Below are 27,896 nucleotides of genomic sequence, written 5' to 3'. Positions count from 1 at the left end.
CAGAGCTAGCCCGGGGGGGAAAGCCCCGGAGACCACCGCCAGGACAAGCTGGCCAGAAGCTGGGTCGGAGGAGGGCTGGCAGCCTGCGCTCCAGCCCCAGCCACGCAGGAAGGGTCTGGAAGGCTCCAGGGACCTGGCTCCCGCGAAGCTTCCTTCGCCGCCGCATCCCTGCGTTCTCATCAGCTCGCAGTCGCGGCCAGCCCGTGCGCGGGCCGGAGCCCGGCGGTAACCTGGACGCCCGGCCGGAGCTCACTCCCAGCGCCCGGCCCCGACCCCGGGGCCTCCCGAGCCCGCCAGACGCCCACCGCCCCAGGCGGTCGTCAGTGCCTCCGGGGGCGGGGCCGACGCCAGGCCCAGCCTTCGGGGCCCGGGGGGGGGGCTCGCTGAGCTGGGGGCGTCCCCAGGCCGACGCCCCGCCCCGCCGGCTCCGGCCCGCCAGCCGCAGCGCGAGTCCGGACCCGCCCGGCGCCGGCCGGCCGTGGGCGGGGCTCACGCAACGGGCGGGGCCGTCGGCCAGGGGCGGGGCCGGTGACGCGTGGTCGGGGCGGGGCGTGCCGGGGCGTGTGTCCGTAGGCCCGGGGCCGCGCATTCTCGGCGTCCGGAGCCGCCGCCCCCGCGAGCCTCCGCCCGGCTGGGACTCCGACGCGCGGTCGGTGAGTGCGCCGCGGGGCCCGGCTGCCGAGTGAGACCCGATCGGTGGCTCCGGGGGCGCCCGGGAGCCCGCGTCCACGGGACCCGGCCGCAGCCCCGCGCGGGCCTGTCCGGGAGGGAGACCGGTGCCGGGCGCGTCGGAGGCGCCGCGGGGAGGGCAGGCCGGGTCCCGGAAGGCGCAGCCCGGGCGCCTGGCTCTCTGTCCGGGCCGCGGGCCCCGCGCGCGGTGGGCGGGCCGTCGCTGCGCCCGCGCGGGGCGGGGCCGCGGGGCCCCGGGGCGGCCGCCCGGGCTCCGGCGGAGGTCCGGGCTGCTGGGGCCCGTCCAGCGCTGGAGCTATTTCTGGCCCGCCGGCTTCCTCCGGCCCTTCCCCGGGACGCACATCCGCCCGGCCCGTGGGCGAAGCGGGGCCGCGCCGCCGGGTGCGGAGTCCTGGCCCGGGGCCCGGGTCCTGCGCCGCGCAGGGCTGCGTCCCAGCCCCCCGAGACAGCGGGCCGCCCCGGCCCCGGCCCCGGGGGAGGCCTGGGCTCCCCAGCGCGGCGCCTTTTCTCCCGGGCAGCCCGGAGGGGGGTTGGAGGACCCGTCTGGGGCTCAGGCCCAGGGCGGCGCCTTAATTAGAGCCGCGGCCCTGCCCTCCCGGGCCGGCCGTCCAGAAACGCCCCCTCCCCCCGCTCAGACCGAAATGCCCGGCCGGCCCCCTGGCCTGGGCCCCGGCCTCTCCCTCCAGCGGGCGAGGCCCCGCCGAGGCACGGAGGCGCGGGTCCGGTGCTGGGTGGGTGGAGGGCGGAGTCGGGCCGGGGGCTCCAGCTCCGCACCCCGCCCGCCGCCCCTCGGCGCGCTCGGGTCGCCCGTCCCCTCCAGCTCCGGTCTGGGGCTCCCCCCGCCGGCCCGGCCCTCCGCTGCCCCCGGTGGAGGAAGGCGAGGCCGCGCAGACCTTTCCCGGGGGCCGAGCTGAGCCTGGCCGCGCTCCCGCCGCGGGCTTGGGAGTTTGCTTCCCGTCCGCCGGTATCGTGCGCCGGGGACGCCGGGGTCTGCCGGCCGGCGTGAGTCAGCAGCCGACGGCCTGGGGCTGCGCTGCTGAGCTTTGTCCGGGGAGTGACTCAAGCGGTGTCCCCGCCGGTCCCCGCCGGCCTGTGACCCCCGACCCCCCCCCGGCGCTGCGGGCCCTGTGACCCCCGACCCCCCCCGACGCTGCCGGCCCTGTGACCCCCCCGACCCCCCCCCCCGGCGCTGCGGGCCCTGTGACCCCCCCGACCCCCCCCCCGGCGCTGCGGGCCCTGTGACCCCCCCGACCCCCCCCCCCCGGCGCTGCGGGCCCTGTGACCCCCGACCCCCCCCCCGACGCTGCCGGCCCTGTGACCCCCGACCCCCCGGCGCTGCGGGCCCTGTGACCCCCGACCCCCCGACGCTGCCGGCCCTGTGACCCCCGACCTCCCCCCTCCGCGCTGCCGGCCCTGTGACCCCCGACCCCCCGGCGCTGCGGGCCCTGTGACCCCCGACCCCCCGGCGCTGCGGGCCCTGTGACCCCTGACCCCCCCCCCCCCGCGCTGCCGGCCCTGTGACCCCCGACCCCCCTGCAGGCCCTGTGACCCCCGCCACCCCCACAGCTCAGCATGGGCGAGTTCAAGGAGAAGAAGGCCACATGCGGCACCGTCTGCCTCAAGTACCTGCTGTTCACCTACAACTGCTGCTTCTGGGTGAGAAGATGCGGCCGCGTCTGCCTCCACCCTCCCTGAATCTACTGCTTCTGGGGCTGGAGCCACCTCCTCTCCGACCCCTGCTCTGGATGCAGGCGCCTTCCCCTCCCTTTGCCTCTGCCCTCCCCCCCCCCCCCCAAGGGTCATGGCTCTGGAGGCCGGACATGACGGGTGCTCACTCACTGTCTGCAGCTGGCTGGCCTGGCTGTCATGGCTGTGGGCATCTGGACCCTTGCCCTCAAGAGCGACTACATCAGCCTGCTGGCCTCCAGCACCTACCTGGCCACCGCCTACATCCTGGTGGTGGCTGGGGTTGTTGTCATGGTAACCGGTGTTCTGGGCTGCTGCGCCACCTTCAAAGAGCGGAGGAATCTGCTGCGCTTGGTCAGTAGGCACAGAAGGGGTGAGGGTACTGGGCAGTGGCTCACGGGCCTCCTGGACGCCCTGGGATCCAAGGGGGTGGGAGCGGCCCCTCCCCGTCTGACCTGGCTGAGGGCATAGACCAGCTCTGAGGGAGGCTCAGAGCTGGCCCCTCCTGCTGGGGCCCCTTTGGGTGGGACCCCCGACCTAGACCACCTCCCTGGGTCTGTGCCCCACAGTACTTCGTCCTGCTCCTCCTCATCTTTCTGCTGGAGATCATTGCTGGCATCCTGGCCTATGTCTATTACCAGCAGGTAAGGGGCCTGGACCAGCCTGGGGGTATGGGGGCATGCAGGGAGGAGCGGGCAGATGGCAGAGCTACAGCCCTTGCCAGCAGCTGCCCTTGTTGGGGCTCACAGAGGAAGCAGGCACCCAGGGCATCGCGAGACCCTGCTCTTACCTGCCTGTGGGCCTCTGGTGTCCCCAGCTCCACAGCTAGCTGTGTCTGGCCCTGGTCCTTCCCTTCCATCCCAGGCTTTTTATTTTTTTATTTTATTTGACTTAGTTTTTTGATGCTGGTCCTAGGGCTTGAGACAACTCCACAATTGCCTTTTTTCTTTGGTGATTAGTTGACGATAACAGTTTCATGGGCATTCCTGCTTAGGCTGTCTTTGAACCTTAATCCTCAGTTCTCAGCCTAAGTAGCTAGGACTATAGGCATGAGCCACTGGCACCTTGCCATATTTGGGCTCAAGACTAGTACTCTACCATCGAGCCATAGCTCCATTTCCAGCTTTTTGATGCTTAATTGGAGGCGAGTCTCAAGACTCTAATGCTTGGGCTAGCTTTTTGTTGTTGTTGGTTGGGGGGACTTGACATCAGGGCATGGGCACTGACCCTGAGTTCTTTTGCTCAAAGCTAGAGTTTACCACTTTGAGCCACAGTGCTACTCAGGTTTTCTGGTGGTTAACTGGAGATGAGTCTCATGGATTTTCCTGCCCTGGCTGGACCCTCAGACCTCAGCCCCCTGAGTAGCTAGCATTACAGGCTTGAGCCACAGGTGCCCAGCTCGGGCTTTTTTACTAGAATCCTCAGATAAGCCCCAGCACTACCAAAAAAAAAAAAATAATAATAAGTAGAGTGAAGAGCCAGACGCTAGTGGCTCACTCCTGTGACCCCCTCAGGCTGAGGTCCTGTGGCTCACTCCTGTGACCCCCTCAGGCTGAGGTCCTGTGGCTCACACCTGTGACCCCCTCAGGCTGAGGTCCTGTGGCTCACACCTGTGACCCCCTCAGGCTGAGGTCCTGTGGCTCACACCTGTGACCCCCTCAGGCTGAGGTCCTGTGGCTCACACCTGTGACCCCCTCAGGCTGAGGTCCTGGGTCCTGGGCTGGCCTCTCCGTACCCAGGAGGCCTCAACTCAGCACACTCTCTCCCCAGCTAAACACAGAGCTGAAGGAGAACCTGAAGGACACCATGACCAAGAGGTACCACCAGCCGGGCCACGAGGGTGTGACCAGTGCTGTGGACAAGCTCCAGCAGGAAGTAGGTGTTGGGTAGGGCTTGCCTGCGGCCCCTGGCCGGCTCAGTGCTGGCTCAGCGCCGCCGGCCGCAGGCTCAGCGCCTCCCCTTGCAGTTCCACTGCTGTGGCAGCAACAGCTCCCAGGACTGGCGGGAAAGCGAGTGGATCCGCTCCGGGGAGGCAGGTGGCCGCGTGGTCCCCGACAGCTGCTGCAAGACCATCGTGCCAGGCTGTGGGCTTCGGGACCATGCCTCCAACATCTATAAGGTGGAGGTAGGTGTGCAGGGCATGTGGGCCTGGCAGCCACAGGCCCGGGCGGCCCGTGGACCCCACTCACCACTTTCTACCCTGCAGGGTGGCTGCATCACCAAGCTGGAAACCTTCATCCAGGAGCACCTGAGGGTCATCGGGGCTGTGGGCATCGGCATTGCCTGTGTGCAGGTGGGCCCGGGGGCCGCGGTGGGGCCCAGAGGTGGATGGACAGTGGGCAGCCCTGGCCCTCACTGCTGCTGTCTGGCTCTGTGCAGGTCTTTGGCATGATCTTCACGTGCTGCTTGTACCGGAGCCTCAAGCTGGAGCACTACTGACCACCAGGCCCCGCCTGGCCCCGCCACCCGCCCCACTGACTACTGAGCTGACTGCTGACAGGCCACTCTCCCGCCTGCACCCTCATCCGTGACCCTGGCAGCCCACCCCTGGGTGGGTGGCCTCAAGTGCCTTTTACTCACGCCCAGCCTGCGCCTGTGGGAGGCTGTGGCCTCTGTGGGGCTCGCTGGTAGGCTGACCCAACTGAGACAGTGGACAGTAGGCCAGCTTGCCTCTGCTCAGAGTCCGGCCATCTGTAGGGGGCACGCCCTCTGTGTGGGGTCAGCGGCAAGCAGGCTGTTGGATGGCACATGCGGGGCACCTAGCAGGCCCAGGCGCCCCTTGTGCCCGCCACTGGAAAAGCGCACAGCAGGCCCTCAGCTGCTTGGCTCCCTCCCATCTAGGGGCTGAGGAGCCCCTGCCCAGTGGCCTGCGCCCCTGCCCCACCCCTCCCCTGCTCCTAGCAGCCACAGCCCTGGTTTGATCCTTCCCACTGCTCTTAACACCACTCCAGATGCTGCATTCATGTGTGCATGCCCACCTGCCAGGTGTCCTGTGTGGGCATGTTTTTACTCACTGTACTACAGACCCCCACAGCTGCTCCTGCCATTGCAGGTGCTCAATAAACGTTTGTTGAACACTTGGGCCAGTGTGTGGTCAGCGGTCCGGTGCTCAGCAGGGTGGACACACCTCCCAGGTCAGCATGCAAAAGGCCCACCATGCTAGGGCTTGTCCCTAGGGTCTAAGGTGATGGGAGCACCCAGTGGCTGGGACCACAGAATAGTCACACTGGCAAGTCCTGGGGTTTTACATTTATTAGGCTGGCGCTCTACCATTTGAGCCATGCCCTATGCCTCTAGCCTGGCTTTTTACTCATTCCCAAGGACATTTTTGTATGAGTTAGCTTCAAACTGGTCTTCCAGACCTCAGCCTGCTGAGTAGGAGTATGAGTATGAGCCCCTGAGACAGCCTAGTGTTCTTGCAGGGTGGGGCCTCCTGCAGAGGAAATGAGGCTGACCTGGAGCAGCCTGCACATCCTCTGCCCAGGGCGGCCTGAGCTGTGACTTGCTTATGATCCCCAGAGACTTTCTAGCCCTGGGAGGGTCATGTTAGGTGGAGATTGCGGGGCAGGCCGAGGACCAGTGGTCTAGGAGATGGTAGAGCGGGGCAGGTGTCCGGGGCGGCCAGCGTGTGCAGTGGCGCTGCAGGGCTGGAGACACACAGGAAAGCCTCAAGGCTTGGCTCCCATCTCCTCCGCCTCTTCGTGTGGACTGCGTCCCACAAGGTACAACATCAAGACCTCTATCTAGAGGACGTATCCGAGAAGAGTCACGTCCCCACACCTGCCGGGGCATGACTTCCATTTTTTTTTTTTTGGTGCTGGTCCTGGGACTTGATCTGGGCACTGTACCTGAGCTTTTTTGCTCAAGAACAGTGCTCTATCACTTGAGCTATAGGTCCACTCACAGCTTTTTGTTGGGTGGTTAATTGACTTTTCTGCCCAGGCTGCCTTTTTATTTTTGCCAATCCTGGGGCCTGAACTCAGAGCCTGGGTACAGTCCCTGAGCTTCCTTTGCTCAGGTTAGCAGTCTACCACTTAAGCCCCAGCACCACTTCTGGCTTTTTCTGTGTAGGTGGGTGTCAGGCTTGCTAGGTTAGCGTTCTACCACTAAGGCACATTCCCAGCCCCCCAGGCTGGCTTTGAACTGCAAATTTTAGATCTCAACCTCTGGTGTAGCTAGGATTATGGTATGAGCCAGGGGTGTCGGGCTTAACTTCCACTTCCCATAAACCCAAGCCTGGGATTATGTGCTAGGAGGGCGCCTTGGGGCCAGCCCTGCCAGAGGGAAGGGTAGGTGTCGGGGCTGGTTGGGGCAGGGTACAGCCCTCCTCCGCAGGAACCTGGTCAGGGGGCAGGGCTGCTCTGCTCTCCTGTGGGGTCTGGGAGAGCTATGGGTGTGGCAGCAGGTGGGACCAGGCAGCTGTGACCACAGCAGGTGCTTTTCAGGCTCTAAACAACCTGGTTCTTCAGATTCTAGAAGGCTGGAATCATGACGCAAGTGTAGACCATATTCCTAACAAGCAGAAAGCTCTGAGCTTGAACGGCACCACCAAATAAAAACAAAGATTCAGAGAGGGGCTAGGAACGAAGAATGACTCCCACCTCCGCCGTGTGGATGTGTCCTCTTCCAGGACAGCAAGGGCCATCATCACCTGCCAACCCCCGCAGGGGAGGCTCTGAGGGAGAAGACGACAGCTGGGCCTTTCTACAGCACCCTGTCCCCATGGGAATGGCTAGGTCAAGACCTTGCCTCTGACGTCTCTGAGGAAACCAAGGGAGCAGAAATAAGGGCTCCCACAAGACAGGCCACAGGGAGCCCCAGAAAAGCAGACCAACAAGCAGGACCTATTGGTTCTACGAAGACTTTACTGAGTGCTTCTGTCCAGAATGGGAGCCGTGGAGTCACAGTGTCAGAGGCAGGCACTGCCGTGGACCTGCCCAGGCCTCATCCTGAGCCCAGCGTGGTGCTGACCACCGTGGTCAGCAGAGGCCAAGATGCCTCCGTCACTTCTCCAGAGGTGCGTAGTTGAGCAGCTTCTCAATGAGGTCCACGTGTGCTAGCAGCATGCGGCGGCAGCAGTAGCGCTTCAGACCCAGGGCATCCAGGGCGTCCCTGTGTGAGGGAAGGGTGGTGAGCGGGCTGGGGCTGTGGTGGGCACAGCCTGAGCCACCCCCACTGGTATCTGGGGGCGCTCTCTCCCCTCTCATCAAGGTGTTACAGCTCTACCTGGGCCATGGCTAAGGCACAGCAGCATGATCCAGGTGGACTGACTTGGAAATGCGGGAAGTGTGCCCCTAGAGGCCTAGAAGGCAGTCGGGCAAGCCCCCTCTTCCAGCTGCACGGCTGGAGGACCTGAGCCTCCAGATCACACCCTCCCTGCCCACCCTCCAATCCCGTCCTCTGTCCCTGCTTCTGGCTCCCATGCCCAGGGTAGCTCTGTGGAGACTTCCAGGGCTATCTGCGTGCTCTCCCTTGGCTCTCCAGGAAACCACCCTTTCCATTCCCCAAGCCAATCAGAAGCCTCAGGCACTTTGCAGTTCCAGTGTGTCGAGGTGGGAAGGCGGCGGCAGGATGGGGCGGAGGGCTCCTGCCAAGGTATTCCTATGGACCCTGGGACTGAGCAGCCTCTCCACCGACCACTTCCCATGGTAGGGGCACCTGGGAAGTAGGAGCCCTGAAGACACACAGCCCCCACAGGAAGGTGGATCAGACTGCACGGAGGTGGTCCTGGGGACTGACGCAGGGTCTCCTGCTCTTGCATGCCTTTCGTGGTTCAGGGACGGTGCTCTACCGCTTGAGACATGGCTCAAGTGTTTTGGCTGACTACCTGGAGATGAAAGGGCCCCACGGGTTTCTCTACTAGGCTGGCTTTGGGACAGGATCCTCAGACCTCTGCCTCCTGGTGGCTGGGAAGTGGGAGCGGCGCTGCGGCTCAGGGACAGTTCGGGTCCCGGGCCGACAGACACAGAACAAGGCCTAAAGCCAAAGCAGCTAAGGCAAAGCACAGGCGCGAGGCGCGAGTTCAAACTGCAGCAGGCGCAGGAGAGGGGGGACGCGGGGCGGGAGGGGAGGAGAGGGGGGACGCGGGGCGGGAGGGGGAGGAGAGGGGGGACGCGGGGCGGGAGGGAGGAGAGGGGGGACGCGGGGCGGGGGGACGCGGGGCGGGAGGGAGGAGAGGGGGGACGCGGGGCGGGAGGGAGAAGAGGGGGGACGCGGGGCGGGAGGGAGGAGAGGGGGGACGCGGGGCGGGGGGGGAGGAGAGGGGGGACGCGGGGCGGGGGGGAGGAGAGGGGGGACGCGGGGCGGGGGGGGAGGAGAGGGGGGACGCGGGGCGGGGGGGGAGGAGAGGGGGGACGCGGGGCGGGGGGGAGGAGAGGGGGGACGCGGGGCGGGGGGAGGAGAGGGGGGACGCGGGGCGGGGGGGGAGGAGAGGGGGGACGCGGGGCGGGGGGGGAGGAGAGGGGGGACGCGGGGCGGGGGGGGAGGAGAGGGGGGACGCGGGGCGGGGGGGGAGGAGAGGGGGGACGCGGGGCGGGGGGGGAGGAGAGGGGGGACGCGGGGCGGGGGGGAGGAGAGGGGGGACGCGGGGCGGGGGGGGAGGAGAGGGGGGACGCGGGGCGGGGGGGAGGAGAGGGGGGACGCGGGGCGGGGGGGGAGGAGAGGGGGGACGCGGGGCGGGGGGGAGGAGAGGGGGGACGCGGGGCGGGAGGGGGAGGAGAGGGGGGACGCGGGGCGGGAGGGGGAGGAGAGGGGGGACGCGGGGCGGGAGGGGAGGAGAGGGGGGACGCGGGGCGGGAGGGGAGGAGAGGGGGGACGCGGGGCGGGAGGGGAGGAGAGGGGGGACGCGGGGCGGGGGGGGAGGAGAGGGGGGACGCGGGGCGGGAGGGGAGGAGAGGGGGGACGCGGGGCGGGGGGGAGGAGAGGGGGGACGCGGGGCGGGAGGGGAGGAGAGGGGGGACGCGGGGCGGGGGGACGCGGGGCCGGAGCCTCCTCACGGCGTGGCCCGCGCGGGCCGGGCGGAGCCCCCCACGGCGCCCCGGCCCCCGCCCCGCTCACCCCTCGGTGTACTCGGCCTGCAGCAGCCCCAGGTAGGCCTCCCACTTGTTGCCGACGATCTTGCCGCAGGTGAAGCAGCGCACGGGGATGATCATGGCGGCGGCGGCGGCGGCGGCGGCGTCGGGCTGCGCCGGGCTGCGCGGGGGGCGGCGCTCGTGGCGGCTCCGCCCCGGACGCGTCCACCGGGCGGGGTCTCCGCGTCCAGCCGCCGCTCGGCCCCGCCGCGGTCCCTTCTGACCCGGCCCCGCTCCCCCCCTCCCGGCGCGGTGGTCCGGCCCCGCTCCCCCCCTCCCGGCGCGGTGGTTCGGTCCGGCCCCGCTCCCCCCCTCCCGGCGCGGTGGTCCGGTCCGGCCCCGCTCCCCCCCTCCCGGCGCGGTGGTCCGGCCCGGCCCCGCTTCCCCCCTCCCGGCGCGGTGGTCCGGCCCCGCTCCCCCCCTCCCGGCGCGGTGGTCCGGCCCGGCTCCCCCCCTCCCGGCGCGGTGGTCCGGCCCGGCCCCGCTCCCCCCCTCCCGCGCGGTGGTTCGGTCCGGCGCTACGGCGGCCGGCCGCACCCGAAAGAGTGGCTGGAGCGGCGGTTCGCGTTTCTCGTGCTGGCCGACAGCTGCGCGCGCAGGTACGGCCCCGGCGCGGCTCCCGCCGCCCGGGGACACGAGTGCGAACCCGCGCGGGGCCGTGGGCTGAGCCGCGGCGCCCAGCGACCGTCGCCCCCGCGTCCTCGGGGTCCCCCAGCCTCCACCCGGCGCCCGCCCGCGGCCTCGGGGTCCCCCACGCGGGGCCGGGGTCAGGAGAGAGGCCCACGCGGGGCCGGGGTCAGGAGAGAGGCCCACGCGGGGCCGGGGTCCGAGATCCACGCGGGGCCGGGGTCAGGAGAGAGATCCACGCGGGGCCGGGGTCAGGAGAGAGATCCACGCGGGGCCGGGGTCAGGAGAGAGATCCACGCGGGGCCGGGGTCAGGAGAGAGGCCCACGCGGGGCCGGGGTCAGGAGAGAGATCCACGCGGGGCCGGGGTCAGCGCTGAGAGATCCACGCGGGGCCGGGGTCAGCGCTGAGAGATCCACGCGGGGCCGGGGTCAGGAGAGAGGCCCACGCGGGGCCGGGGTCAGGAGAGAGGCCCACGCGGGGCCGGGGTCAGGAGAGAGATCCACGCGGGGCCGGGGTCAGGAGAGAGATCCACGCAGGACCGGGGCAGGGCTGGGGGTCAGGAGAGAGATCCACGCGGGGCCGGGGTCAGGAGAGAGATCCACGCGGGGCCGGGGTCAGGAGAGAGATCCACGCAGGACCGGGGCAGGGCTGGGGGTCAGGAGAGAGATCCACGCGGGGCCGGGGTCAGGAGAGAGATCCACGCGGGGCCGGGGCAGGGCTGGGGGTCAGGAGAGAGGCCCACGCGGGGCCGGGGTCAGGAGAGAGGCCCACGCGGGGCCGGGGTCAGGAGAGAGGCCCACGCGGGGCCGGGGCAGGGCTGGGGGTCAGGAGAGAGGCCCACGCGGGGCCAGGGTCAGGAGAGAGGCCCACGCGGGGCCGGGGCAGGGCTGGGGGTCAGGAGAGAGGCCCACGCGGGGCCAGGGTCAGGAGAGAGGCCCACGCGGGGCCGGGGCAGGGCTGGGGGTCAGGAGAGGGGCTCTCTGGCTGAACCGCTCAGATACCGAGCCGAGGCATGGAGGACACTTGGCTAAGGCCTGGAGACCATGTCTGCAGGACCTCTGGGCCAACACCTTACCTGGCCGTGACCAGGTAGCAAGGACACACACACATGCACATGTACGCAGTGTGTGATTCTGAGTCTGAGTGGTGACCAGGCTTTAGCTCCTTCCTGTCTCTGGGAGGTTCCAGGGAGGGGGCTCTGGGCTCTGGGCTCTGGGCTCTGGGCTCTTGTGGGTTCTGTGTTCTCTGGGCTCTGGGTTCTCTGGGATCTAGGTTCTCTGGGCTCTCTGGGCTCTGGGCTCTGGGCTCTGGGCTCTGTGGGCTCTGGGCTCTGGGCTCTGTGGGCTCTGGGCTCTGTGGGCTCTGGGCTCTCTGGGCTCTGGGCTCTGTGGGCTCTGGGCTCTGTGGGCTCTGGGCTCTGGGCTCTCTGGGCTCTCTGGGCTCTGGGCTCTGGGCTCTTGTGGGTTCTGTGTTCTCTGGGCTCTGGGCTCTCTGGGCTCTGGGCTCTCTGGGCTCTGGGCTCTGGGCTCTGTGGGCTCTGGGCTCTGGGCTCTGGGCTCTTGTGGGTTCTGTGTTCTCTGGGCTCTGGGCTCTCTGGGCTCTGGGCTCTCTGGGCTCTCTGGGCTCTCTGGGCTCTGGGCTCTGTGGGCTCTGGGCTCTGGGCTCTGGGCTCTTGTGGGTTCTGTGTTCTCTGGGCTCTGGGCTCTCTGGGCTCTGGGCTCTGTGGGCTCTGGGCTCTGTGGGCTCTGGGCTCTGGGCTCTGTGGGCTCTGGGCTCTGGGCTCTGTGGGCTCTGGGCTCTGTGGGCTCTGGGCTCTGGGCTCTCTGGGCTCTGGGCTCTGGGTTCTGGGCTCTGGGTTCTGGGCTCTGGGCTCTGGGTTCTGGGCTCTGTGGGCTCTAGGCTCTATGGGTTCTGGGCTCTTGTGGGCTCTGGGTTCTAGGCTCTGGGCTCTGGGTTCTGGGCTCTATGGGTTCTGGGCTCTGTGGCTCTGGGCGCTGTGGGTTCTGGGCGCTGTGGGTTCTGGGCTCTCTGGGCTCTGGGTTTTGGGCTCTGGGCTCTGGGCTCTGGGCTCTGTGGGCTGTGGGCTGTGGGCTCTGGGTTCAGGCTTTGGGTTCTGTGCTCTGGGTGCTCTGGGCTCCAGGCTCTGGGCTCAGGCTCTGGGATTTGGGCTTGGACTCTGGGCTCTGGGCTCCGGGCTCAGGCTCTAGACTGTGGGCTCTGGGCTCAGGCTCTGGGATCTGGGCTTGGACTCTGGGCTCTGTGGGCTCCGGGCTCAGGCTCTAGACTGTGGGCTCAGACTCTGGGATCTGGGCTTGGACTCTGGGCTCTGTGGGCTCCGGGCTCAGGCTCTAGACTGTGGGCTCAGGCTCTGGGATCTGGGCTTGGACTCTGGGCTCTGTGGGCTCCGGGCTCAGGCTCTAGACTGTGGGCTCAGGCTCTGGGATCTGGGCTTGGACTCTGGGCTCTGTGGGCTCCAGGCTCAGGCTCTGGGCTCTGACTCTGGGCTCTGACTCTGGGCTCTGGGCTCTGGGATCTCGGCTTAGGCCTGGGATCTGGGTTTTGGGCTCCCGGCTCCAGGCTCCCGGCTTTGGGGCTCTGGGCATCTGGTTGGGATGCAGTCTTGGGGGGGGGGTGTCCCAGTGCTCTATTGGGTAGATGCAGGGGAGAGGCAGGCATGGAGTCCCCTGGGGTGTGTCCTCCACCCCCTGGCTTGGTTTCTCACAGCCTTTGCCATCTCCCCAAGGCACGTGCAGTGCCACGAGCCTGTCCACTTCCCTTCCCTGCCTCCCTCCCCGCAGTCCCGCCCGGCCAGAGGGACAGCAAGAGGGCCTTGCGTCACAGCGGCTGGGCCAGACCCAGCTCCCGTGGCAGAGGCTCCTGCAGCCAGAGGTGAGCGCTGTGGGATGGGGCCAGAGCTTCAGGTGGAAGGTGGGGGCCGCCGCCCCTGCTCTGAGTTCTTGACTCCAGGAAACTTGGGAGCGAGGAGAGGCCCTTGCCAAGTTGACATTCCTGAGATTCTGAAAGGGAGAGAGGGAGGGGGGGAGGGGGGGAGAGAGGGAGAGAGTGGGAGAGAGAGGGGGGAGAGGGAGAGGAAGAGGGAGAGTGGGAAAGAGAGAAAGGGGAGGGAGGGGGAGGGAGAAGGGAGGAAGAGGGTGCCTCTTTTGGTGTCCATTCTGGGGCTTGAACTCAGGGCCTGGACACTGTCCCTGAGCTTTCTGCTCAAGGCTAGCCGCTACCACTTGAGCCCCAGCTCTACTGCTAGCTGTTGTTTGGTAGTTAGCTGAAGATGGAGGCTGTGGACGTTCCTGCCTGGGCTGGCTTTGAGCTGCCGTCCTCAGATCTCAGCCTCCTGAATATCTAGGGTGGCGCGTGAGCGCTGGCAGGGCTTTCTTGGGCCTTGTGGTGGTGGTGTCCTCCGCTCTGTTGGCTGCAGAGCCCTGGCTGGCTGGCTCCTTCCTGGCTTGGCTGTGCGTCACTGCTGTCTGTACCTGACCCGGCTGGAGCTCAGGGCCCTGGGGCCCTGTCCCCTCCCCTCCCCAGCCGTCACTCCCCCCCAGTAGTGGTGGGAGCCCCCCCCCCCTGTGGTTGGAGGGGAGTGCCCCTCACAGTCCCCCACACACCCAGCTTTCTGGAGGAGGGTCACTTCCGGGCAGGCAGGGGACGGGGAAGAACAGGGATTGAAGTTCCAGCCCCTCCTCCAGGAGTCGCCTTGGCAACGGCCACAGGGAGGAAGGGGGGTGCTGGGCGGCCAGGGCCGAGCACTGGACAGGGAGTCAGCTGACCTTGCCCTTTCCTCTCTTAGATCACAGCCTCCGGTTGCCGGGCTCTGTGGGGGGTAGGCCTGACTGTCCGGTGTGTCCACATCTGTCCCTCCGGTGGGCAGCTGCACCGACATGTGCTCGCCCAGGGGTGCCGCACACGGGTGGACACACCTGGATAGCTCGCCCAGGCTGCGCCTCCACACACCCCAATGTGTTTCAGTGGCGAGGGGGTGCGTGCAGATTGGCAGAGGCCTGGCCCCCTGGCCTCCGATCAGACTTGGGAGGACTCAGGACTAGCATGCTGTGCCGTCCCAGCTGCCCGGCCTGAGCCTGGACATCACAGAGTTCCCTGCTCAGACCTGGTCCTCCTGTCTCAGCCTCCTGAGTGACTGGGCTTCACAGACCTGGTCCTCCTGTCTCAGCCTCCTGAGTGACTGGGCTTCACAGGCCCCTTGGGTCTTCATTGTGTCCCCTTCCCCCCCTGGTGACCTCCAGCAGAGAAATACCTGTGCCAGGGAGGAAGCCAGGATTGGTACAGAGCTCAGGTTCCTACTAGCGTTCCAGCTGTGCCCTTGAAGTGCATAGGGCAGACTGGGGCATCTCTGATGCGCCTAGGGCAGGCTGCGGCGTCTCTGAGGCGCGTGGGGCAGGCTGGGGCGTCTCTGAGGCGCGTGGGGCAGGCTGGGGCGTCTCTGGCAGGGCTGAGTGGAGATGGCTCCACTCATGCTCCACGCAGCCCCTCGTCCCTGCTCCTCTGAGGGGTGTCGGCCGCGGTGCCTTGCTGGGGCCTTGGGTGGTGCCCAGTGCCTGGCTGCCTCGGAACCTGCTCCGCTGAATGGAGGGCATCTCTGTGCTGGGCCGGGCCGGTGTGTGTCGTCCAAGGGCCTGGGCCCCGGGCTGCGGATGCTGCCACACTGCCGGGCTCTGAGGAGGCTGCTCCATGGGTTCCTGCACCCCCAGCCACCGTGGGCCAGCTCTGGAGCCTGCTGAGGTCCCTCTTCGGACTGTGGTCTGGCCGGGTGGGCATGTGTGGTCCCCTGTGGCTTGCCCCAGGGCTGCCCTTGCACCGGAGCACAGAGCCAGGGCAGACTCTTGGACTTGATGGCAGGCTGGGCCTCGGGACCTTCCCTCCCTGGCTGGCTGGCTCAAGGCGAGGTCCTTCTGAGTGTGGGCATCCACTCAGCTGAGGATGTGCGGTTTAGAATGCCTTGAAGTGGATAGGCTGGGTGCTTGGGCTCATGCCTGTCATCTGAGCGACTCAGGAGGATTGTGGTTCAAAGCCAGCCCGGGCAGGAAAGTCCATGAGACTCTTATCTCCATTAAACTACTAGAAAACCAGAAGTGGCGCTGTGGCTCAAGCAGTAGAGTGCTCTTCTTGAGCTGAAGAGCTCAGGGACAGCGCCAAAAAAGCCCGGGCAGGAAAGTCCTTGAGACCGTTATCTCCAATAAACTACTTAAAAAAGATGGAAGTGGTGCTGTGGCTCAAGTGATAGAGCACTAGCCTTGAGCAAAAGAGTTCAGTGATAGCACCCAGGCCCTGAGTTCAAGCCCCAGGATTGACCCTCCCTCCCCCCCCAAAAAAAGGAAGTGGCCAGCACAGCTGGTCCCGAGCGGAGGCCGGGAGGGTGCGGTCTGCCTGTCTCTTCTGCAGAGCATAAGCCTGCCGCCAGCCTTCAGGACCCCTCTTGTGCGTGCGTGCCAAGTAGGCTGAGGCCTGGCCTGGCCGGGTGTGGTGGGCAGCACTGGCCCTGGGACTTGCCTGCTGGACATGTGTCATGTGTTGGGACAGTAGCCATGTAGAGTATGTCTCACTGGGGAGCGACACTGACGGCCAAGGGGCTGGGCTTTGGGGTGGAGGAAGCAGCCCCTTCCCCTGGGACATGGCCTCAGCCCAGCTGCCTGTCACTCGTCCCCAGCTGTGACCTGGGGGGGGGCTGTCCCTCGGGAGTGGTAGGGCTGGGATGGTTGGTCCTGCAGCCTTGGCTCTAGGAGTGCGGGAGGGGGCCCCTCACCTCCCCCAGCCTGGCAGCCCCTCTTCTTTGCCCCTCGCACAGCGGTCTTCCAGGAGCTCAAAGAAGGCCAGGTGACCAGAGGCTTATTTGTGTGCCTTATGGCCACACAAGAGGAGCCTGGTGGCCGACCCCAGCAGAGTGAGGAGTGGTGGGTGTTTCTGGTTCTGGGGGATAGTTTCTTCCCTGGGCTGTGGGTCTCCTTCTTCCACGCGCGCCTGGTGTGCACGCGTGTGCCTCTGGCACTCAGATCGCTGGAGGTGTCCATCCAGGGCTGGGCAGGTGGGGTGGCCACATCTGGCCAAGAGAAAGGGCTCCTCCAGCCACTGCTGGGGCTGGCCAGAGGTCTTGTGAGTCTCTACTGCTGTTCCTGGGTCCCTGGACGCAGCCTTCTCCCCGTGTCTTAGCTGGTGTGATCCTGGCTCTGTCCCTTTCCTGGATCCCAGACACAAAGGAACCCTAGGGGGGCAGCGTGACAGTACAGGGGGTCCCCGACCTTGGACGCTGGCGCCGGCGGTCGCTGCAGTTCCGTGCAGAGCCCTCGGGGGGCAGCAGAGGCGGGGGTAGAGCAGCTCTGCCTGGACGGGCTCCTGGGCAGCGGTGCCTGCCCCGGGGACGTGCCGTCTGTCTGTCCCGGGGAGGCCACAGGCCGCAGGCGCCGACCCTGCCCGGGAGCCCTCTCCTTCCCTGCCCTCATGTTCCACTCAGGGAGTTTCCAACGCTGCCCGCAGGGTCCAGGCCACTGCCCACACCGCAGAAAGCCTGGCACTGCCTGCACTTAGGTGCGGCGACAGTCACAGTGGTCACCGCCTCCTCTCCGGCTGTGTGTGTGTGTGTGTGTGTGTGTGTGCTGTCACCGCCTCCTGCCCAGGGGTGTGTGTGTGCTGTCACCGCCTCCTGCCCAGGGGTGTGTGTGTGCACACACGTGTGTGTACTGTCACCACCTCCTCCCCTGGGGTGTGTGTGCACTGTCACCACCTCCTCCCCTGGGGTGTGTGTGCACACGCGTGTGTGTACTGTTACCACCTCCTCCCCAGGGGTGTGTGTGTGCACACGCGTGTGTGTGCTGTTATCACCTCCCCAGGTGTGTGTGTACTGTCACCACCTCCTCCCCTGGGGTGTGTGTGTGCACACGCGTGTGTGTACTGTTACCACCTCCTCCCCAGGGGTGTGTGTGCACACGCGTGTGTACTGTTACCACCTCCTCCCCAGGGGTGTGTGTGTGCGCGTGCGCGCGCACATGCTGTCACTGCCCCCTCCCCAGGTGTGTGTGTCTGTGTGTGTGTCCTGCCCCCCTCCTCCCCGGGGTGCCCCCCTCCTCCCCGGGGTGCCCCGCGTCCCCCGGGCTGCGGGGCAGGGCGTCCAGGACCCGCCGGCGACCGCGCACCGCAGAGCCCTCGACCCACACGCGGCGGGCCGGGGCGGGGCGGCGTGACCTGAGCACACGCGCGAGTGGGAGGGCGCGTTCGCCGGGCCCGCCCTGTCCGGGAGGAGCTGCGTCTCCCCGAGGGACCGAGCGGGAAGGGAAGGGCGGGCGCGGCCCCTCCGGCCCCCGCGACCCCGCGACCCCCGCGGGGGCGTGGCTGGAGTGCGGCGGGGGCGTGGCTGGAGTGCGGCGGGGGCGGGAGGGGCGTGACTGGAGTGCGTCGGGGGCGTGGCTGGAGTGCGGCGGGGGCGGGAGGGGCGTGGCTGGGGCGCCGGGCCTCCCGCGCAGCCGCAGCTCCGGCTCCGGCTCCGGGCCCCGGCCCGGAGGGCGGGCGCGCGGGCGGGGCGGGGTCCGCGCGCGGGCGGCGCGTGGCTGGATTGGCCGGGCGCGCGGGGCGGGGCGGGGCGGGGCGGGGGGCGGGCGGCGCGGGCCGGGCCGGGCCGGGCGGGGTCGCCGGCCGCCGGGCGGCATGGCCGCGGCGGCGCGGGGATGAAGCGGCCCTGGGCGGCGGCGGCGCGGCGCGCCCGGCCTCCCGGCGCCATGCGCCGCTCCAGCACCGAGGAGTCGGCGCTGCGGCGCAGCCCGTCCCCGCAGGGCCGCGCCCCGGGCCCCAAGGCGGCGCCCCAGGGCGGCAGGTACGTGGTCTTCTACCTGGACCTGTCCTTCATCTTCCTCCTAGAGCTGCGGCGCTGCGGCATGGCGCGCGGCTGCCTGCGGGGCGTCAAGTACCTCATGTTCGCCTTCAACCTGCTCTTCTGGGTGAGTGCGGGCCGGGGCCGGGGCCGGGGGGTTGTGAGGGCGGGGGGGGGTGGGAGGCCCGACCGGGGGGGCGGGGAGGCAGGGGGGGAGGCCTGGGAGGGGGCGAGGCGGGGAGGGGGGCGGGGAGGTGGGGGCGAGGCGGGGGGGGAGGCCGGGGAGGTGGGGGGGAGGCGGGGAGGGGGCGGGGAGGTGGGGGCGAGGCGGGGGGGAGGCCGGGGAGGTGGGGGCGAGGCGGGGGGGAGGCCGGGGAGGTGGGGGGGAGGCGGGGGGGAGGCCGGGGAGGTGGGGGGAGGCGGGGGGTAGGCCGGGGAGGTGGGGGGGAGGCGGGGGGGGAGGCCGGGGAGGTGGGGGGAGGCGGGGGGGAGGCCGGGGAGGTGGGGGGAGGCGGGGAGGGGGACGAGGAGGTGGGGGGAGGCGGGGGGGCGGGGAGGGGGTATGCCAGGCGGGGGGGGGGGCGGGGAGGTGGGGGGAGGCAGGGGGGAGGCCGGGGAGGTGGGGGGAGGCGGGGGGAGGCCGGGGAGGTGGGGGGGAGGCGGGGGGCGGGGAGGGGGGATGCCAGGCGGGGGGGGGGGGCGGGGAGGTGGGGGGAGGCAGGGGGGAGGCCGGGGAGGCGGGAAGGTGGGGGGGAGGCAAGGGGGAGGCCGGGGAGGGGGGGCGGGGAGGCAGGGGATGGAGGCCAGGCCCCGGAGGCCAGGCGCACTCTCCTCTCCGCCCCCTCCAGCTCTCCCTCGGACCGGGAAAGGAGTTTGCGCACGTGCGCACCGGACCACCTGTGTGGCACCGTGTCCCCGGGGCTTGGGCTCTGGTCACAGCCTCCTGTGGGCTGATCTCCACTCTCTCCCTCCTGCCTCCCTGGTCCTGGTCCCCTTCTCGGCCTGGCCGGAGACCAGAGCACCACTGGCCAGGCCTCAGTTTCCCCTGAGGCTGTGGTGGGGAGAGCTGCCTACCCGGGCGCACCGTGGTAGGGAGTGTGTGCCCAGCTCAGTGCTCCAGCCCGGGGTCCTGGGCGCTAGAAACCTCTCCTCAGTGAGCTGGTATGGTGGCTGGGGGCCTGCTTGCTCCCTGAGCTGCAGAGCCACCCCCCAGAAGTGGGGGCCTGGCACCTCGTGGGGCTCCCGCAGGTAGGACCCCCATGGCCATCTCTGGTGAGGGTCACAGTGTGCATCACCTTAGCGCCAGTCAGCGGGTCACTGAGGGTTATGGTGTAGAGGGACACGGTGAGGGTTATGGTGTAGAGGGACACGGTGAGGGTCATGTTGGTGGCGGTGGGTCATGGTGAGGGCCACGGCGTGGATCACATTGGTGGGAGTTGGGACAGGGCCGGTTATGGCAGGAATCATCCTACCGGCCTTGGAGCGGCCTTGGCTAGGCCTGCAAGGAGGCTAGAGTTGGGGGCCCCTGATTACCTGGGCAGGGTCTGAGGCCTAACCTGCTGGGCCAGGAAGGTCTCGTGGAGGACTGGTGCCCTGTTTGCTTCGTGGGCGGGGTGAGAGCGGCTGGGCACCTGGGCCACACCGGTGCTTCACTCTCGCGTGGAGCCAGGAGGGCCAAACGCACACACCCCGTCCTCCCTTTCCCCCGTGCTGCATGTGGGCTGCGCGCGTCTGGCACCAGGGTGTACAGCAGAGTGCCAGCACGTGCTGGGCATGGTCACAGTGGGGGGCTGACTGGGGGGGGCTGCAGGCCACCATGTGACCCTGCAGCCTGCCAGCTTGGCCGGCCGGGTAGATGGGGTGGGCCTGGGAGGCACGGTGATGCTGGCTGGTGCGGCTCCTTGGCTGGCTGCCCTGACCTGGCCGCTGGCTGACCTGGCCGCTGGCTGCCGGGGAAGGGAAGGGGCTGGGAAGGGGGGTTGGACATCTTGAGAGCGGGCCTGGGAGGATCCAGGTGTGCTGTCCTTGAATCCCCACGGAGCCCAGCTTCCTGCAGCAGAGCAGAGATGCTCTGCGGACCCCGGGGTCACATCCCCCTCCTGGGCCGGAAGCCTCCATTTCCTTTTATTACTCAGTTGTGTCCCCGGCCTGGGTCCTGGGGCCTCTGCTGCTGCCCTCAACACCAGCCATTGTCCCTCTCCCGACTTGGTGCCCAGAGCTTCGCGGCCAGGGCTGTCCAGCCCCACAGGGCGGGGAGAGGTCCAGGTGGCTCTGACAGAATCCGTCCTGTCCAGAGGGCATGCTGCCAGCCCTGACTCGAGCCTTCCTTCCCGCTGGTGCCAGGCTGTGGCGAGGCCGCGGCCCGGGCCCTCCTTCAGCTGAGACTCCTTGGCTGAGCAGGTGCTTGCTTTCTGTGGGAGGGACTCACGTCCCCAGTCCATTTGTTACTCCTGCGAAGAGGCCAGCAGACAAGGGTGTGTGCTCTGCCTTTATCAATCGAGCCAGAGGCCCACGCAGCAGGACGGGAGGCCTGTGGGAGGGCCGAGGCCCCGGCCGGCCAGCGCGTGGCACTCGGCCCTGCTGGACAGTCACCGGCCTCCGGGGTGTGTGCAGGGGTGGGCCACAGGCGAGGTGAACTCGAGATGGGCCAGGCCAGGCACAGCAGCCCTGCCACCCTGTCATCAGTCTCAGTGGCGGCGTCACCATGGGACCTCTGCCGTGGAGGGGAAGGGTGGGTGGGGTGGGGAAGCCTGGCTCTCCCTCCCTGCCCGCCACCGCCGCGGCCGCTGGGGCTCTGGCCAGGTCTGAATGGGCTGAGTTCAGCAAGGTGAGGACATTTCTACCGCTGCTCTGGCCAGGTGCTGGCATGGGAGGGCTGTCCGCCTCAGCCCCGGAGCCAGCTCCGCCCAGATGCGGATGCCCTGGCCGGCCCCCTCCGTGTCCAGCCCCAGCCTCGGGGAAAGCCTTCAGTGGGGTGGGCGCTGCCCGTGTGCATCCCTGCCTGCCAGGGCGTCCGGGGCAAGTGCTGCCTTTTTGCCTCAGTTTCCCCATCTACACTATATGGCCACTGGGCAGGGTGCTGTGAGGGTCAGGGTCCCAAGGGGTGGATGGGGATGTGGGGGCCTCAGCTCCTACCGGATGGCCTGTGCTGACCCTCATAGGATGCTCAGGTGGCCGATGCCCCGGGTTGGAGGAAGTGCAGAGCCCAAGTCTGGCAACCAAGGCCTGAGCTCTTCTGGTCCCCTGTCCAGGAGGGAGGGGGCGGCCTGGCCCTGCCATCCCTGGCTGATTACCCGGCAGCCTCAGTACCTGCTCTTGTTCGTCCTAGAGGAAGGTCCTGGGACTTTACTCCAAACGGGTGGCAAGGCCCTGGGCAGAGGCATTGCGGGTCCCTTAGTTTTCTTTTATCTTCAATGGGCGGGCGGTGGACGATGGCCGCGTAGCTGGTCTCTGGGAGGAGGCCGCCCGGGAGGGCAGAAAACTCTGTCCAGCTCCTGGACAGCCAGGACACATGGAGCCATTGCTTGGCTCCCTGCAGCAGGCTGGTGCTGGAGATAGGATGGAGGGAGCACCGGTGGTGAGGGAGGATGGAGGGAGCACCGGTGGTGAGGGAGGATGGAGGGAGCACCGGTGTGAGGGAGGATGGAGGGAGCACCGGTGGTGAGGGAGGATGGAGGGAGCACCGGTGGTGAGGGAGGATGGAGGGAGCACCGGTGGTGAGGGAGGATGGAGGGAGCACCGGTGGTGAGGGAGGATGGAGGGAGCACCGGTGGTGAGGGAGGATGGAGGGAGCACTGGTGTGAGGGAGGATGGAGGGAGCACCGGTGGTGAGGGAGGATGGAGGGAGCACCGGTGGTGAGGGAGGATGGAGGGAGCACCGGTGTGAGGGAGGATGGAGGGAGCACTGGTGTGAGGGAGGATGGAGGGAGCACCGGTGGTGAGGGAGGATGGAGGGAGCACTGGTGTGAGGGAGGATGGAGGGAGCACCGGTGGTGAGGGAGGATGGAGGGAGCACCGGTGGTGACGGAGGATGGAGGGGAGCACTGGTGTGAGGGAGGATGGAGGGAGCACCGGTGGTGACGGAGGATGGAGGGGAGCACTGGTGTGAGGAGCTGCCCTGGGGAACTGTTGCTTTTCCAGAGAGCTGGGGTGCAGTGGGTGTTGGGGAGCAGTTCTGACCAGCTTGGGCTCTGGTGCTCTCCTGAGTGGACACACACACCTTTTTCTTCCCCAGTCCTGGGGCTTGAACTCTGGGCCTGGGCGCTGTCCCTGAGCTTCTTTTGCTCAAGGCTAGCGCTCTTCCACTTGAGCCACAGCACTACTGGCTTTTTCTGTGTATGTGTTACTGAGGAACTGAACTCAGGGCTTCACGCGTGCTAGGCCAGCACTTGACCATGAAGCCAGGCTCCCGGCCCTGTATTCTGTTTTTAAGTGGGCAAACTCACTCTGCTGAGCAGCCAGCACGCAGGCTCAGAGGCTGCTGGAGAGGCTGAGGGACACAGCCCTCCCTCCCCCTGGTGGTCTGGAAACCTGTCCGCTGATGAGTGCCAGGCACCACATGGCATCTACCACCGAGCCTGAGGCAAACTAAACGGGCAAGGAGGAAGAGGTCGGAGGCCGTGGCCCCCACAGGGCAAAGGGGTAATGTCACAGGGGGGAAGGGGAGAGGGCGCCGTCCGGAGTGGGGGCTGAGGCTGAGTGCAGGCTGGCGATCAGCCACCAGTGTAGGGTGAGGGCCAGAGAGTGGACACCCCCCGCCCCTCCCCCGCCTGTCTAGACGGTCACTGCCCAGGCCCCCTGGCCCCCTCCAGGCTGCCGCTGGCTTCTGGTTGCCGTGTGGCCTTGGAGAGGGGAGGGCAGTGGTGGGCATGGGGGCTCAGGGGCTGGGGAGCACTGCGGCCCGGTGAGGCCCAGCCTTGACCTCCGGTCCGTGGTGCTCAAGGCCCTCCAGGGACTCAGCCCTTGAGTCTGAGTCTGATGGGCCCTGTTCTCTTGAGCCTGAGGCTGTAATTTTCCTGCCAAAATGTCTTAAAAGCTGCATGCGTAAACGGTTTCAAAACTACAGGTATGGTGAGTTTACGTACCACAGGTGTGCATTTCATCCGCACACCACGAGTGTGGCATTTCCTGGGAGTGTGCCTTGTAGGGTGTGCTGGCTCCCGTGTGCCCCTGCTGGTGATGGTGCTGCCAGGGGGACAGGTGGCCTGGGTGGTGGTGGGGGGGATGGGCCGCTTGGGTAGGGGGGGGACAGGCCATCTGGGTGGCAGGGGGGATGGGCCGTCTGGGGGGGATGGGCTGTCTGGGTGGGGTGGAGGGTTGGGCTGTCTGGGTGGTGGGGGGACAGGTCGTCTGGGTGGCTGGGGGGGACGGGCCGTCTGGATGGGGGAGGCCTGCCTCAGGGACTGTCCCCTGCTGGCCCTCTCCCGTGGAGCCAGCTGTTTTGCCCAGCTGTGCTGGTGGCCGGCTCTCCTGCCGCACTCCTGCCTCACGGGTGGCTGGCACGCAGCGTGGCCTCCGGTGACGCTTCCCTGGGGCCTCTCCTGGGCGCGGACCTGTCCTTGTCACTGTGACTGCAGGGGCCGGGCGGGCGTCCCCGGGGATGCCCCAGCTCTCAGGCGTGGCCTGCCTCCCTCCTCCCTGGCCCTGTGGCTGGGACCCAGCCCCGGCGTCTCCTGTCGCTCCGTGGCAGCCCCACCAGGAACCCTGAGGTTAGGGATAGGTCAGTCCCATGCCAGGACCCCGAACCTGGCCCAAAGCAGGGGACCAATGCCTCTTCTGCACCAGGTCATCAGCACCTTCCAGCCCTCTTCCTGTGTCTGGCCGCCTGTCCTTCCCCGAGTCCAGCCGCTCTGTGCCCCTGGCTCTCCGGGCACAGAACATGCCTTCTCCCTTTTCACTCTCAGTGACCAAGACCCAAGGTCGGTGGTCCACGGACCGGCTGAGCAGCCTGGTGTCCTGAGACTGTCTGTTCTATCAGGCAGGCCCAGCCTGAGCCCAGTGTCCCCCCCCAAGTGGTCTTTGTAATGAGCTGTGTGGTGGAGCAGGTGCTCAGTGGCAGCCGGTGGCGGTCAAGGCTCCCCCTGCTCAGGGAGCACCGTCTGAGCCGTGGGGTGCTGCTGGCTTCACTCCCTGGCATCGGAGTCTAGAGCAGGTGGGCCCAGCCCCCAGCCTCCATGGTTGGCCCAGGCCCAGGGCGGCCAGGGGGCCGCAGGCTGGACAAGACTCGTCCCTACCCCTGGCGTGCGGCCGGGTGGCTGCTTCCTGCCCAGAGCCCATCACGGCAGGCAGAGGAGCGGGGGGGGGGGGGGGGGGGGTTCCGAGGCCCTGGGCGGCTGAGGGGATCAGCGGGACCTTCGGCAGCCCCCAAGGTGGCAGCGTGGCCCAAGGCGCGGCTGGCTGAGTCTCGTCCGCCCCCCTCCTCCTGTGGGCGCTGTGTGTCCAGCTCGGGGGCTGCGGCGTCCTGGGCGTTGGCATCTGGCTGGCCGCCACCCAGGGGAACTTCGCCACGCTGTCGTCTTCCTTCCCGTCCTTGTCGGCTGCCAACCTGCTCATCATCACCGGCACCTTCGTCATGGCCATCGGCTTCGTGGGCTGCGTGGGGGCTCTCAAGGAAAACAAGTGCCTGCTGCTCACCGTGAGTGCCACGTCCCCCCCCGGGCGTCCAGCGCAGACCGTGAGGCCGGGCCTGCAGTGCGCTCCCCCAGGCATCCCCTCCCCTGGTGTCCAGCGCAGGCCGTGAGGCCATGTCCCCCCCGGGCATGTCCCCCCTGGGTGTCCAGCGCAGACCGCGAGGCCGGGCAAGGGCTCCTGGATGACCCTTGTTGCCGTGGAGCTCCCGGTGGGGCTCTGGCCAGTCAAGCGACTCCCTGGGCTGAGGAACCCGCCATGGCAACCGCTCAGGTCTCCCAGCCCTGGCACAGTTCCCTTCTGTGCCCCTCAGGGAAGCGTTCGGACCCCCGCTGGCCGCTGGTGGGCCGTGTGTGGGATGTTTCAAATGTTCTGAGTAGAGGGGAGGGTGGAGCAGGGGAGGGCAGAGGCGGCCCCGTCGGGGCAGGCCTCGGGGGCTGAGCCGGGCCTGGGGGGCGTCGCTGAGGTCCCCACTGCCGGTCCTCTGACCGCCTGTCCTCCTTACAGTTCTTCGTGCTGTTGCTGCTGGTGCTTCTTCTGGAGACCACCATTGCTGTGCTCTTCTTCGCCTACACTGACAAGGTAGGGCTGCCAGGCGCACGGGTCCCCCGCTACGCGCCCGCAGCCACCGGGCCCAGGCCTGGGTGGTGGCTCCTTCCTCCGTGCTCGCTCAGGCCCACCCCGAAGCCGTCCTTCTGGCAGGGGTATGAAGTGGGTGTTAGTAATCATAAGTACGGGTGTCTCCAGCATCTTGGAACGCCACACTGCGCCCAACTGGGCACCTCTGCCTCCAGTCCCCTCCCCTCCCCCCGTTTCTAGCAGATGCCTCACTGAGCCAGTGTCCTGTTGCCGAGCCCCTCGGAGTCCCCCGTCCCGGCCTGCTCCACGCTCTCTGTGGAGCACTGCTGGGGGCCGCAGGCCACTTGTGTTTCCTGTCCCTCTCCAAAGCGGGTCCCCTCTCCAGGGCCCCGCCCCGAAGCCAGCCTCCTCCCCAGGACCCGGCCTCCTTTACCGGAGCACGGCCCTGGAGACCAAGGTCTGGGGTGGCGTTCACATCTGCACAGCACAGACTTGCTGCTGTGGTCAGTACTCGAGCCTCGGTGCCTTGTACCTGTGACCCCAGTCAGGATCCTCCACCTGGCGCGGAAGGTTGGCATGGGTTTGGATGGGCCCCTGGATGGCGCCCACAGGGGCCCAGTTGACCCTGCTGCAACCTCAGATCGACAGGTATGCCCAGCAGGACCTGAAGAAGGGTCTCCACCTGTATGGCACCCAGGGCAACGTGGGCCTCACCAACGCTTGGAGCATCATCCAGACGGACGTGAGGCCCTGGGGGTGGGGGTGGGGGAGTGCCTGCTGGGGGGGCCGGGGCGGGACCTGGGGGGCCAGGGCAGGCCCAGCCTTTCTAGCCTCAGCCTAGGTCCTTTTTGCCTGCCCCAGTTCCGCTGCTGTGGTGTCTCCAACTACACGGACTGGTTTGAAGTGTACAACGCCACGATGGTGCCCGACTCCTGCTGCCTGGAGTTCAGCGACCGCTGTGGGCTGCACGCACCGGGCACCTGGTGGAAGGCGGTAAGCGGGCGCCCGCCTGGTGGGGGGGGGAGGGGGGCAGGAGGCTCCGGCTGACCCGCTCTGCTCTCCTGCAGCCGTGCTACGAGACCGTGAAGGCCTGGCTCCAGGAGAACCTGCTGGCCGTGGGCATCTTTGGACTGTGCACCGCCCTGGTACAGGTGTGCAGCATGGAGCCTGAGGCTTCCGGGTCTAGGGAGCCACAGAAAAGGGCGGGCTGAGGAGGGCACACGGTGAGAGCGAGTCCTGGACACAGGCCAGTCCACTGGGTGTGGTCAGAGGTCACCCATGGCATCTCAGGCCAGATGCTGCGGCTGCACTGCCCTGGGTCCCGTGGGGCCATCACAGCACCGCCTGGGCCGAGCGCGGGCGGCAGCCCAGCCCCGGGCGCCCTGGTCCCTGCGCTCCCCACCAGCGCCGCAGCCCTCTGTAGCCGTCCGAGTGTCCGCAGGGGGAAGCTGGTGCCCGGGGTGAGCGCGGCACACCGCAGGGGCTGCGCGCTGGGATCCGCGGGCACAGCAGGCACAGGGCTCCCCAGGACCTCAGGTCAGACGGGACCCAGAGGCCAGAGCAGGCCTTGGGGCTGCTGTGTGGTGCCGTGGCCAGCGGGGCTCTCGGGGGCTCGTGGGGGCCCTGCTGCAATGGGCCTGGCTCGGGGTGGCAGGGAGGGGCCCCAGGCTGGGCTGAGGCTTCCTGCTGAGCCCCTTGTGTCTCTGCAGATTTTGGGCCTGACCTTCGCCATGACCATGTACTGTCAGGTGGTGAAGGCGGACACCTACTGTGCGTAGTCCACTGCCACCAAGGAAATGACTGCCTCCCGCCCGCCGTGCCTGGGCTTGGAGACCCCAGAGCCCCGTCCCCGGATCCAGTGGTTTGGCCTCAGTGACCACAGGGGAGAAAGTGGCCGGTTGCTGCCCACGGCACCTGTCATCCAGAGCCGGGTTCCTGCGGGGTGGGGACACAGGCAGCGAGCAGTCCCCAGCGCCCGGGGTGCCGCGAGGGGGCCCGGCCCGGCCCGGCCTCCTGGAGGCCCTCACTGGCCATGGTGCTCCGGCGGCCCCACCGTCCACATTCCAGATGCATTTTAATAAAGTGCGCAAGCAGCTCTCGTGTCTTGCTGCACGTGTGTCGCCTGGAGAGCTGCCTTCTCCAGCGCGGGGGGACGCAGCAGAGGTCGGGGGCGGCCCTGGCCTGGGGAGGCTGAGGGGGTCTGGCCTGCCTCCCCGCCCCCCTTCGCCTCCCTCTCCTAACCGGTCCTGAGGCCCAGCAGGCTCGGCAGTGCTCCACTCCTGACTGCCTGGCCGCCCTCGCCCCTCACAGGACACAGAGAAACAGTTAACACGTATGCGACCTGGATGGTGCCCTTGTCACCAGGGGTGAGCAGGGCCAGGGGTGGGGGCTCAGGTCGGGTGAGCACCCCCAGGAGTCCAGGCCAGCTAGGTCCCAGGACGGGAGGGAGGAGTTTGGGCGGGGACGGGCCAGCCCCCCATCAGGTCTCCCTTCCTCCCAGGCTCAGCTCTGCTGTTCACTGCCTGTGGCGGCCGTTGGAGCCCTGGTGTCCACCCTGGGGGCTGCACCTTCACAGCCCCCAGTCCTTCCAGGCCCTGCCCCACAGCCTCTGAGCAGACTGGGCCAGAGTGTTATGAAAGTGGGGCTGGCTGTGAACCCCAGGTCCCAAAAGAGCCCAGGCCAGGCCCCATGGGGACACCACCCGCGGAGACCTTGCTGTGAGGACAGAAGAGCGTCCCAGTTCCCAGGAGTACACAGATCTCCATTGGCTCAGGTGTTCCAAACCAGC

General features: G+C 68.0%; 2 protein-coding genes across 5 annotated transcripts; both read left to right on the top strand.

Annotated features, from left to right (window-relative positions):
• The first annotated feature begins 550 nt into the window (after positions 1 to 550).
• On the top strand, positions 551 to 5,458 carry Cd151 (CD151 molecule (Raph blood group)). 2 transcript variants are annotated; one of them, XM_070009469.1, is made up of 8 exons: positions 551 to 653; positions 2,230 to 2,346; positions 2,539 to 2,730; positions 2,946 to 3,020; positions 4,147 to 4,251; positions 4,343 to 4,501; positions 4,583 to 4,669; positions 4,756 to 5,458. In XM_070009469.1, the coding sequence occupies exons 2-8, from the start codon at positions 2,263 to 2,265 to the stop codon at positions 4,813 to 4,815; spliced, it is 762 nt and encodes a 253-aa protein (XP_069865570.1). In that variant the 5' UTR covers positions 551 to 653; positions 2,230 to 2,262; the 3' UTR covers positions 4,816 to 5,458. The 2 variants fall into 2 exon arrangements, with proteins under 2 accessions (XP_069865570.1, XP_069865571.1); XM_070009470.1 differs by having other exon boundaries at positions 558 to 653; positions 2,257 to 2,346.
• Positions 5,459 to 12,875: 7,417 nt separating this feature from the next.
• On the top strand, positions 12,876 to 27,203 carry Tspan4 (tetraspanin 4). 3 transcript variants are annotated; one of them, XM_070009472.1, is made up of 8 exons: positions 12,876 to 12,963; positions 17,950 to 18,029; positions 24,345 to 24,536; positions 25,037 to 25,111; positions 25,749 to 25,850; positions 25,970 to 26,101; positions 26,176 to 26,259; positions 26,818 to 27,203. In XM_070009472.1, the coding sequence occupies exons 2-8, from the start codon at positions 17,967 to 17,969 to the stop codon at positions 26,884 to 26,886; spliced, it is 717 nt and encodes a 238-aa protein (XP_069865573.1). In that variant the 5' UTR covers positions 12,876 to 12,963; positions 17,950 to 17,966; the 3' UTR covers positions 26,887 to 27,203. The 3 variants fall into 3 exon arrangements, with proteins under 3 accessions (XP_069865573.1, XP_069865572.1, XP_069865574.1); XM_070009471.1 differs by lacking the exon at positions 12,876 to 12,963 and having other exon boundaries at positions 17,744 to 18,029; XM_070009473.1 differs by lacking the exons at positions 12,876 to 12,963; positions 17,950 to 18,029 and adding an exon at positions 23,921 to 24,053.
• The last annotated feature ends 693 nt before the right edge of the window (positions 27,204 to 27,896 follow it).

The sequence above is a fragment of the Dipodomys merriami genome, unplaced genomic scaffold, assembly GCF_024711535.1.
Source record: "Dipodomys merriami isolate MVZ:Mamm:240054 unplaced genomic scaffold, mDipMer1.0.p SCAF_78, whole genome shotgun sequence".
In the NCBI taxonomy this organism is placed as follows: Eukaryota; Metazoa; Chordata; class Mammalia; order Rodentia; family Heteromyidae; genus Dipodomys; species Dipodomys merriami.
The sequence above is the reverse complement of the archived record's forward strand: the minus strand, read 5'-3'. Positions and strand labels throughout refer to the sequence as shown.